This window comes from Vigna umbellata, chromosome 4 (assembly GCF_029865625.1).
Source record: "Vigna umbellata cultivar VRB3 chromosome 4, Vumbellata_1.0, whole genome shotgun sequence".
In the NCBI taxonomy this organism is placed as follows: domain Eukaryota; kingdom Viridiplantae; phylum Streptophyta; class Magnoliopsida; order Fabales; family Fabaceae; genus Vigna; species Vigna umbellata.
Window position 1 is genome coordinate 4,079 of NC_142168.1, and position 12,157 is coordinate 16,235.

At 36.0% G+C, this 12,157-nt stretch overlaps 1 protein-coding gene across 1 annotated transcript; it reads left to right on the forward strand.

The window, feature by feature from the left end:
- Positions 1-2,958: 2,958 nt before the first annotated feature.
- Positions 2,959-12,157, forward strand: LOC124837325 (calmodulin-binding protein 60 E-like). The gene is made up of 7 exons (XM_047312654.2): positions 2,959-3,435; positions 3,882-3,957; positions 4,385-4,443; positions 4,594-5,087; positions 10,400-10,560; positions 10,663-10,866; positions 10,962-12,157. The coding sequence occupies exons 1-7, from the start codon at positions 3,317-3,319 to the stop codon at positions 11,688-11,690; spliced, it is 1,842 nt and encodes a 613-aa protein (XP_047168610.2). The 5' UTR covers positions 2,959-3,316; the 3' UTR covers positions 11,691-12,157.

The following is a 12,157-nucleotide window of genomic DNA, read 5'->3' on the forward strand; positions in this document are numbered from 1 at the left end:
ATCCTTGGATACCCGTACTTGCGAATCTTTTTGCCGTCCCTACATGTAATGTGTATTTATGTTTGTAATAATTGTTGTGAATGGGGTTGACAAGATAAATGTGATAGTTTGTTGGTTTGAGATGTATGTTTGAAACTTGGGGTAGTGAGTTCAAGTCTTGAATAGAGCAAATATATATATATATATATATATTTTTGTCGTTAGTAAAAATTAATATAATGTTATTTAATATTATTTGTATGTTTCATGTTGTTCGATGGTATGAAATGTTTGTTGGCTTATTATTTTTATATATTGTCATGCTAAGATACTGTGCAGGTTATGGAAAGAGGTCTAGGTAAGTACTAAGTTATTTTTCATCTTTTTTATACAAATTGTTCATGCATTGAGTGATAAGATGATTTAGTTGTGTTGTATGCTTAAACTGGACTTTTTTTCACTAGGAACCAAACTATTTTCATTGAACTGCATTGAGTTTCACTTGGTCATGATGTTTTACATTAAAATTACGAGGTTATTTCATTGGATGTGTTGCCTTAGTTCTGCATCGTGTTGTTCCACATGATTATAGACTATTTGGTAGTGTTGTCATACTGCTTCAATATTTTTCCATGTTGTTTTTGGTTTTGTGTTGAGTGGTTTAACATGTTGTCATGATGATTTGTTCATGTGCTAAGTTTTTTAACTTGTTGTCAAGAGGTTTTTATGCACTATCAAGTTATTTTACATGATTCTGGACTATTTAACTTTGTTAATAATTCTATCTTAATGTTACTGAGTTGCTATAATAGGATTATGGATTGTTTGAATTTGTTTGCCATGTTGTTCTTGGGTTGTTCTATATTGGTTTTAATTTCTATTATAATGTTTGAAGCATGTGTAGTGTATTTAAAATTTCTATTATGATGTTGAAAACATGTGTTGAGTTATTTTACGTGTAACTATGATGTTTTAAGTCTATGTCGAGTTGTTTTACTTGATTCTAGGTGGTTTAGACATGTTGTGGTGCTTGGCTGGCTAGGGTTGCTGGTTGGCCGAGCTATGTTGGTCGGGTTGGGTTGTCCGAGCTGTGTTGGTTGGGCTGGTTGAGATGTGTTGGTCGAGCAGTTAGAGCTAGGTTGTTTGGCCGAGTTTGGTTGCTGGGTCGAGTTGATCGAGCTAGGTTATGTGGCTGAGTTGTGTTGTTTGGTTAGGCTGGCCAGGCTGTTTGACTGAGATGTTTAGGGACCTTGGTTTTGTGGTTTTGGAACTAGGTCTATGGGTTTTATTTGTCAGCCTAGGGATTTTTTTATACTGGTTAAGCTATTAGTGATGTTGATCGAGTTATTTGTATTGTTGGTCGAGTTATTTGTGATGTTGGTCATGTTATGTTGTTTCATTGTTGAGTAGTGTGGTTGATTATTGTGTTATGTTTAGACATGGGTGGGTTGCTTCTTGCTGGTTGCTTAGTGGTGTGACAACTCATCAGTCTAGTTGGTGTTGGAAGGCGGAGTTGCGTGTTATGCTTGTTGTTGTGTGGCAGATGTTTGTCTAGTGTGAGGCTAGAAGATGTGTGTGGTTGCTATGTCTTCTCTTCGAAACTTGTAAAGTGGAGTTTTGTTCCTCTCGCTTGTGTGAGACAGTGAAAATGAGTCATTTTCGCCTATGTGAGGTAGTGGAAAAGGGAGAATATGGTTTTGTTCCTTTCGCTTGTGTGAGGCAATGAACAAGGGTCATTTTTACTTGTGTGAGGGCAGTGGAAAAGGGAAATTGTGGTGTTGTTCCTTTCGCCTATGTGAGATAGTGGAAAATGGGTCATTTTTCGCCTGTGTTATACAATGGAAAAGGGGATGTTATGATGTTGTTTCTTCACCTTGTGAGACATGAGAAATGGATACTTGGTGTATTGGTATGTTAAGGGAGAAGTACATATTGTTGATATTGCTTGGTGATAATGTGTTTTTATGTAATGAGAATGTGGTTGACTATTTAGATTGGATATGATGTTTTGAGTTGTGTGGGTGAGTATGATTGTGAGTTATTATCTTGTATTGTTATTTGGTTAGCTCACTCTTATTTGTTTGTGTTTATAGGATGATTATATAACTCATGTTATGAGAACAAAAGATATTATAGATGAAGCTACTAAGACCTAGAGCGAGGAGATGTATGAAAAAATCATGAGACTTTGCAAAATGTTTCGAGACAATAATTAATTTAGTTTGTAATTTTTATCAATGATTTGTAATTGAAATAATGTTTATTTCTGTTTTAATTTCGAGAAGTTAAGTAAATAAAGGTTTTTTCTATTTTCTAATTTACGATGATATCAAAGTTATATTTTCTTAGATAATAATATTTTATAACGTACATATTATATCCTGAATGGGATGTTGCGTCTACACGTAATATGGAAAACCTTCTCCAGGATTGAAAAGAATAACTTCTTCAACATTGAGAAGTTGTTCATACTTGTCATCATATTAGATATTTTCCTCTATATACACGGTAAAGTGCTCAATTTTTTGAAAAAATTAAACTCTAATATCAACGATGTTTAATAAATCTATATGATAAAAATTGAAAATTAATAAATATTTAATTATACCTTAATTATTAATAAAATTTAAATAAAATTAAATTTTTTATAGATTATCGTTGAAGCTATTAAATTACCAAATAGTATTAATTATAATTTTTTATTATATTAAAAACAAAACATATCAATATTCACAACATATTTACTAACAAAATTTAACACTCCAAAATTTTCGAAGAACCGTATCATGAATTCAAGTCTGCTGACAAAACATCAGTAGTATTTATGGAGGGCTAGCCAATAGAAAAATGTAATCGAGATACATACAAAGGGCTGATTTTGTCATATCACCGACACCAAATGGAAAGTCAAAGACAAATGAGACACAAAAAACGCGGTTTCATTTTCATTTTCCAATGTTCATGCACACATCCAATACAGCTGTGATCATCAATAATATCAATTATATATTCTAATCTAAGGAACCTTTATACTTTTTTATTCATCATAAATGAAGTGTAAATTAATGTAGATCTATGCCACAGGCTTCACATTTTACTTGTCGTAATCTTAGATCCTCAGATGTCAAACAAAAAAATAAACATCCTCTTCTTCCTATGTATTTGTGAACTCAAGTTTTAGTTTTTGTTTTGGTTCCAAGACTTTTGCCCTCTACTCTTGTGCTTCTTCTGGGAAGCTTCTTGGCTGCACCTGTCCTGCGGATCCCTAAGAAAAGACCAGGTTTCTAAATTTAGTTAGTGTCTAGAGATATCATTGGTATTGGATAAGTTTCTAGAAATGGAAAGTTCCAAGAACAACAGAGTGGAGAAAAGAGGGTACGAGCTAGTTGATGAGGCTGACGATTCACAGCACCATCTTACACATCCAAAGAAACCAAAACTACCCGGTTTAGCCAGGTATATTCAATTTTACTAATCTTTGATCGCTCATCATTAGTTGCATTCTTTTAATTAGGTTATTTTGCTTCAAACTCCTCTTTCCTGTTTGAATTAATTTCCATTTGGGTGCTATCCTTAAGACTGTTACTAGATCTTCGATAACATGAAATCAGTTCGCAGATTAATGTTTTGTTCCTCTTAATTGTGAAACTAATTAATGTAAGATTTGTCACTGGGACTTTGAGAGGAATATCAAACTCTTTTATTGGAAGTGAAGATGACATTGGATATCGCATTTTAGTGTTTTCGACTAATTTGAGTGTTTTAAACCAATGAATTTCCCAATCTGTTTCTCAATGCTGGTTATCTTCGATTTGCCGTATGTTAGTTGGTAGTTACTTTTTGTGCCGTTAAATATAAATTACGTGACACTCACACCAATATATTACTCGAATCGTGTTTAGTGTGATTGTGGAAGCATTAAAGGTTGACAGTCTGCAGAGACTATGTTCATCTTTGGAACCTCTTCTCAGAAAAATTGTGAGTTACTTTTTGCTTTCTTTATATTGTATACAGCACAATTTTAACGTTTCTTTCTTTTTACCTGCAATGATGAAGCACTTTTCTGTATAATAGTGGACCCAGTGATTGCTCGATCCTTGAGCAATTCTTCAATGAAGAAGTGACAATAAAGTAGTGGGTGATATATAATTTAGTTGCAGTCTTTGATTTCGATTTCCTTGCGTGAAAAAGAAAAGAAAAAGATATCGTGATATGTAAAATATAAAATGTTTATTTACAACCCTATTAATGGTTTTGTCAGAGATTGATATTTCAATAGTATGTTTGTTACTTTCATTTAGAAGAAAGCTAGAGGTACCTGAATTAGTAAAGATCCTATTAATCAAGATATATAAATGTGTTATAAGGTTAATATGTTAATCCTTCAAACACCATGACCTTGTAGGTCAGTGAAGAAGTGGAGCGTGCTTTGGCAAAATTGGGCCATGATAAATTGGCTGAAAGGTGTGTTTCCCTGTGAAATTGGATTTTGGAAAGTCTTGATTTCCAGTTATAAATGTATGTTTAGCACGATACTGATAGCTGAGGACTGATATTCAATTGAATAATATCATACCTTATCAATGATTTTATCAATTACGTTTTGATTGTCAGATCTCAGCCACCAAGATTAGAAGGACCTGTGGCGAAGAATCTGCAGCTTCAGTTCAGAACAAGAATGCCGCCTCATTTGTTCACTGGGGGAAAGGTTGAGGGAGAGCAAGGATCTGCAATCCATGTTGCGTTAATGGATCCCAACACTGGCAGTGTGGTTCGTGTTGGACCAGAATCTGTTGCTAAATTGAATGTGGTGGTACTTGAAGGTGGCTTCAATGAGGAAGTGGATGATGATTGGACAAAAGATCACTTTGAAGGCCATGAAGTAAAGGAGCGTGATGGGAAAAGGCCACTTCTAACTGGAGATTTGCAGGTTAGTCTGAAGGAAGGGGTAGGAACCTTAGGTGAGCTTACTTTTACTGACAATTCTAGCTGGATAAGAAGCAGAAAATTCCGGCTTGGTGTTAAGGTGGCTCCTGGTTATTGTGAGGAGATTCGTATTCGCGAGGGAAAGACCGAAGCCTTTGCTGTTAAAGATCACAGAGGAGAATGTAAGTTTTCTAATACTTCATATTTTTAGCTTATTGTTGTAAAACAGTAGTAGGATGCTGGAATTAATTATTCTCTCATTCATACTTTTGAAACAATACATAAGTGTTTAAAAAGAAACAAACTATTGTCTAATTAAGGTAAAAAATCTCCTGAAATAAAGTCTCTAAATCAGGAGATATCTACCCAATAATACCTGATCTTAATAAAAGGAAATCTGCCCAATAATTACTAATCCTAATCCCTTAATTTTAGGGATTAGACATAATTGCAGGATTACACATAATTGCTATATTAATTGCACAATAATTCACATATTCTGACACCCCCCCTCAAGCTGAGGAATAGATATTGGTCATTCCCAGTTTGCTTATAAGATCTTGGAAGATAGGGCTATTGAGACCTTTTGTTAACACATCAGCTACTTGTTGCCTGGATGGGACATACGCCATGCATAATAGACCTTCGTCTACTTTTTCTTTGATGAAGTGTCTATCTATTTCAACGTGTTTTGTCCGGTCATGTTGAACCGGATTATGTGCAATTTCTATTGCTGATTTATTATCACAGTACAGTTTCATGGGACCCTTCAAATCAACTTTCAAATCATCCAGAATAATTTTTATCCATAATAATTCACATATTCCTTGAGCAAGTGCTCTGAACTCTGATTCAGCTGATGATCTAGACACTACATTCTGTTTTTTACTTCTCCAAGTTACTAAATTTCCACCCAGGAAAGTACAATATCCAGTAGTCGATCTTCTATCAATTAGAGATCCTGCATAGTCTGCGTCGGTGTAGGCTTCAAGGTTCAATTTTTCATTCTTCTTGAATAGGATTCCCTTTCCAGGAGTGCCTTTTAAGTAATGTAGAATCCTATAGGCAGCTTGAAGGTGAGACTCCTTTGGTTCATGCATAAACTGACTTATTACACTTACCGAATGGGCAATATCTGGTCGGGTATGCGCCAAATATATTAATTTTCCAACCAGCCTCTGGTACATCCTTTTTTCTACTTCTGGTTCATCTCCAGATTTACTCAGTTTGTGATTGGGGTCCATTGGAGTTGTTGCGGGTCTGCATCCAATAGTCTTCGTCTCAGCCAACAAATCGGTTATGTATTTTTGTTGGGATATAAAAATTCCTTGGGTAGAGTATGCTACTTCAATTCCTAGAAAATATTTCAGTTTTCCAAGCTCTTTGAGATCAAATTCTTGGACTAGTCTTTGTTTCAATTTTTCCTTTTCTTTTTCATCATTCCCAGTTACTATAATATCATCCACATACACCAAAAGAACTGTTACCTTCCCCTTTTCTGAATGTTTTATGAACAACGTGTGGTCTCCTTGGCTTTGTTTGTAGCCAAATCCCTTCATAACTTTTGAGAACCTCCCAAACCATGCTCTAGGAGATTGTTTCAGTCCATATAGTGCCTTCTTAAGTCTGCACACCTTATTTTGTCTATCTCCTTCAACCCCCTGTGGGATGTTCATGTAGATTTCTTCCTCTAGGTCTCCATGAAGAAAGGCATTTTTAACATCATACTGTAGTAGTTTCCAATCAAAATGAGCAGCTAAGGATAGAAGAATCCTTAGAGTATTCATTTTAGCAACTGGTGCAAACGTTTCTTCATAGTCTATTCCATATGCTTGAGTGTATCCTTTGGCCACCAATCTTGCTTTGTATCGTTCAAGTGACCCATCAGCATTATATTTTACTGTGAATATCCACTTACAGTCAACAATATTCTTTTCTTTGGGTTTATCCACAATTTCCCAAGTGTTATTCTTCTCTAATGCTGTCATTTCCACTTGCATAGCATCTCTCCACTCTTTCTTTGCTAGTGCTTCAATAATATTATTTGGTATAACCACAGAATTCAAGTTTACAATAAAGCTTTTATGATTAGCTGATAATCTATCATAAGAAACATAATTTGAGAGAGGATAGAGAGGTTTTTTAGTGCAATTTCTAGTACCTTTTCGGATGGCTATTGGAAGGTCAATCTCATTTTCTGGTTCAGGTATTTCTTCATTTTCTGGTGCAGAACTTGGATTGGATTCATGGACTTGCATCATCTCTGGAATTTGCTTTCTCCTGGTGTAAACCTTGTTAAATCTCGGAGGATTGTCAGCTTCTATTCGAGTTGCTTCAATGGGGAAATCTGTATCCATAGCTTCTGATCCTCGTTCAGAATTATGTTGTATAGTTGGAGGCTCAGATCTGTTGGTTGTGATATATGGCAGAGTTAAGAACTCAGTATTTTCATGAGGGTCTTCTAGACATTGTTCTGTAGGATTGGTTTTGTTAAAAAAAGGTTTAGTTTCAAGAAAAGTAACATCAGCTGAGATATACCATTTTTTAATGATAGGATCATAACATTTATACCCTTTTTGTGTGGCTGAATATCCTAAAAAAATACATTTAACAGCCCTGGGATCCAGTTTATCTCTAGCTTGAACAGGGACATGTGCAAAGGCTGTACATCCAAATATTCTAGGAATCAATCCATTTGATTTCTTAAAGTGAGGAAAGAAATTATTTAGGACTTCTATTGGACTCTTATTACTTAGGCCATGAGAGGGAAGTCTATTAATAAGATATGATGCAGTAAGAACAGCTTCTCCCCAATAATTTTTTGGAACATTCCCTTGAAAAAGAAGAGCCCGAGTTATATTGAGTAAATGCCCATTTTTTCTTTCTGCCACTCCATTTTGTTGTGGGGTATAAACACATGAAGAGTCATGGATGATCCCATTAGATTGGAAATACGAGGATATGGTTTGGTTGAAATAATCTCTAGCATTATCGGTCCTAAACCTTTTAATATTAACTCCAAATTGAGTTGTGATCATTGAGTGAAATATGGGAATGATAGTGCTGACATCAGATTTTTGTTTAAGCAAATAGAGCCAAGTAACCCTAGTGCAATCATCAATAAATGTTACAAACCAGCGGGCCCCAGAAATATTTGGTACTGTAGACGGTCCCCATATATCACTATGAATCAATTGAAAAGGTTGAGAGCTTCTATTATTGCTGTTGGGAAAAAACGCACGAGTATGCTTCGCTAACTCACAAGTTTCACAATGAAGCTTTGAGATATCTAAGTTTTCATACAAATGAGGAAACATAAATTGTAGCACCTTAAATGATGGATGTCCTAGACGATAGTGATACAACCATAGTTCATCCTTATTTGTTATACTGTGAAGGGATTTTGCTTGGTTGGTTTGGGATTCTTTAGATACTTCCAAGTAGTAAAGACCATCTTTTTCTTTAGCAAGTCCAATCCTCCTCCCCGAGTCCTGTTCCTGAAAAACACATAGAGATGGGGAAAACATTGCAGAACAATTGAGATCAGAGGTTAGTTTCTTTATGGAGAGAAGACTGGCTGAGAGTTTGGGAACATGGAGAACGTTTTTAAGCATAAGGTTCGGGTTTACTTGGATATTACCATATCCTGCAACAGTAGCTACTGACCCATTTGCAACAATAATTTTTCTATTACTTGGTGAGGGTGTATAAGAATGAAACAAGTGGAATAAATGTGTCATATGATCTGTAGCTCCCGAATCCACAATCCAAGAGTTCACATTATATGAGGTATTCATACAAGAAGTTTTACCTGAGAAAACAAGAGAACATGATCCAGAGGGTTCCTCCATATTCCCCAATAGCTTCTTCAATTTCTTTATTTCTTCCATATTGAAACTGTCTACTGCTGGAGATTCTTTAATCTCTGTTTGTGTTATGTGCACTTGGGACTTTTGTTGTCCTCCACGATTCACCCACTCCTTTCCTGGAGGTTTGCCATGCAATTTCCAACATTTCTCCCTTGTGTGTCTCGGTTTCTGACAATAGGTGCACCATAAATTATCTCTATTTCCTTTCCATAGAGAATTAGGAATTTGCTCATTTCCTTTCTGCACCAGTTCAGGTTTGGTAAGTAGAGCAGACCCATCCATTGGTTGAGACTCAAGCATTACACTCCTTCGACTTTCTTCTGCACGAACAATAGAGATGGTTTCTTCTAGTGAAGGAGTATCCTTTCTCCCTAGAATTTGCACTCTAACTTGATCAAATTCAGGATTTAGTCCTGCAAGAAAATCATACACACGATCCTTCTCTATGAAATTCTTCAAGAGGATTGCATCCTCAGCACACTTCATTTCAAAAACTCTGTAGTGATCAAGTTCCTGCCATAGATTCTGCAACAGTGCCGCATATTCTGTGATTCCTCTGCTTCCCTGTTTTGTGGCTGCAGTTTTTATTTTGATTTCATATACTTGGGCAGCATCATTGGCTTTAGAATATGTGCGGTTTATGGAGTCCCAAATATCTTTAGCTGTATTAAGAAACATACAAGTGTCGCTGATGGTAGCTTCCATGGAGTCCCACAACCAAGACATAATCATGGAATCTTTTTCATCCCATGCTGCAAATGCTGGATCCTCCATGCTTGGACCATTTTCAAGGAGATGAACCAGGCATCCTTTTCCCTTGAGATAGGTTCTAACAAACTGGGACCATTTGAGAAAATTTTTTCCATCCAACCTGTATGACGCTCGGAGACCTTGGAGTTCTCCATTTTTGTGTGAAGGACTAGAGACTTCTCTACTTGATGTAGCACCAGACATTGTAATCGGATGTTAGGTTAACACAGCGGAAAGAATAACAGCAGCAATTAAGGCTGCCCCTTTTTTTTTTTTTTTTTTTTTTTTTGGACGAGAATGGCAATGAAGGCCAGCAATAGTTGAGGAACGGCAATGAAGGCCGTGAGACAAAAAACAAAGACCAGGGCTCCAGGAAAAACCTAGAGCTCTGATACCATGTTGTAAAACAGTAGTAGGATGCTGGAATTAATTATTCTCTCATTCATACTTTTGAAACAATACATAAGTGTTTAAAAAGAAACAAACTATTGTCTAATTAAGGTAAAAAATCTCCTGAAATAAAGTCTCTAAATCAGGAGATATCTACCCAATAATACCTGATCTTAATAAAAGGAAATCTGCCCAATAATTACTAATCCTAATCCCTTAATTTTAGGGATTAGACATAATTGCAGGATTACACATAATTGCTATATTAATTGCACAATAATTCACATATTCTGACACTTATGACTATTCAAACTTTTATGTTTTTGCCAAGATAACATGTTCATGGATGTTAACCTTCTGTATCCAGCTAAATACATAATGAACATAGAACTTTTGTCTCTGTACAGTCTGTTTGTTTCCTTGCATAGTTTGTCAAGGCAACAATGTTTTCAGCAACTAAACAAATTGTTTTCTTCAACTTGCAGTATACAAGAAACATTATCCACCTGCTTTGAATGATGAAGTTTGGAGATTGGATCGTATAGCTAAGGATGGGGCACTTCACAAGAAGTTGATTCAAGCAAAAATAGTAACTGTAGAAGATTTCCTACGACTTCTTGTCCGGGAGCCACAGAAGTTAAGAAGTGTAAGAACTCAATATAACTATTGCAAAAGCATCCATATCATTGTTCTCTAATCCAAAAGTACTAATTCCTACAAACTTCACAATTTTCCATCTTTGATGCAGATACTCGGTAGTGGAATGTCCAATAGAATGTGGGAGAATACTGTGGAGCATGCCAAGACATGTGTCTTGGGTGGCAAGCTCTTTGTTTACTACACCGACGAAACCGATACTGCAGGCATTGTATTCGATCATATATACCAGCTGAGAGGCCTCATTGCAGATGGCCAATTCTTCTCTTTGGAATCACTTACTCCAAATCAGAAGGTTAATTTTACGATAACTGAAAACAGAATTTGTAGTATGTGATTGACATGTCTTGCAAACTACATTAGCTCATTTATTCAGAGTTTGATTTACAGATGTCTGTGGATTCCCTGGTGAAGAAAGCATATGACAATTGGGACCAAGTTGTAGAATATGATGGAAAAGTTTTAAATTCGCTCACTAATGCAAAAAAGGGATCAAGAGCTTTGGCCACTCAGATAATGAACCATAACAGTTTCCCAGAGCAACAGTATTCCTCAGCAAAGAACAAGGTGTCATATGTGTCCTCTGAACCAAATCAACAGTCGCAGATAACAAATAACTACTCAGCCAGTCCCGGTTTGACTGACTATCTATTCGGGAGATCTGACAGTCAGATGGTAGGCACATCTTTAACTGACTCTGAGATATCATTGAATGGCAACATGAACTACATAACAGGTGAAAATCATGAAAATGCTGGCACTTATTTCGCTGGAGATTGGTCCCGGCCAAGAAGTGGACAAGGGTTGGAAGACATTGTGGCAGAAGAACTCCGTCTGAGGAGTTCAGAGATGTTGGAGAGTGATGATATGCAGAGGTTACTTAAGACAATCAATGCTGGAGTGAACATGTCAGGGAATGTTGGTCATTCTAATGAGGGTTGTTACGCCTATAGCCTTCAGTATGAGCCTCAGATGTATCATTCATTCGGTGAGGATCAGGGGAAGCCTTCGGGAAAAGCTGTAGTGGGGTGGCTTAAGCTCAAAGCTGCTTTAAGGTGGGGCATATTTATCAGAAAAAAAGCTGCTGAAAGGAGAGCACAGCTCACTGAGTTGAATTGAGTTATAAATATGCTTCAAACTGCAACATTTTCAACTCATTTTCCATCTGACAGACAATTTCTAGCTGATATTGCTTTTCGAATGTGACAAATTACAATGCATAGAACAATTTCAGAAAAACAAAACACAAAGGTTAAATAAGTTGTACAGATGTGGCATTCAAGGTTTGAATAGCAGTGACAAATAATTGGAAAACGCAACCTCAGACTTGCTTCAGCTTGTGCTATTATAGACATCAGGCAGCACTGTCATGTAACAGGCTCTCTTATTGTGGCATTTTATTTTTCTATTTTTGTTGTGTAATTTAGTTATGAATTCATTTTCATTTCTTACTTTTTCATTAACTGATCAAGAGTCTGTATCTAATGGTTCTTGTTTTTTCATTATTTTCTGATAATGTACCATGACTCTTTTGTGAGCACTTACCGCATGTAATAAAATGAATTCTACTGAAGAATATTAGACAA

Excerpts from the sequence above, each read along its gene's own strand:
- LOC124837325 (XM_047312654.2), top strand. The coding sequence starts at position 3,317 with ATGGAAAGTTCCAAGAACAACAGAGTGGAGAAAAGAGGGTACGAGCTA. Across the intron at positions 5,088-10,399 it reads TAAAGATCACAGAGGAGAAT|TATACAAGAAACATTATCCA; the intron begins GTAAGTTTTCTA and ends TTCAACTTGCAG. Across the intron at positions 10,867-10,961 it reads CACTTACTCCAAATCAGAAG|ATGTCTGTGGATTCCCTGGT; the intron begins GTTAATTTTACG and ends TTTGATTTACAG.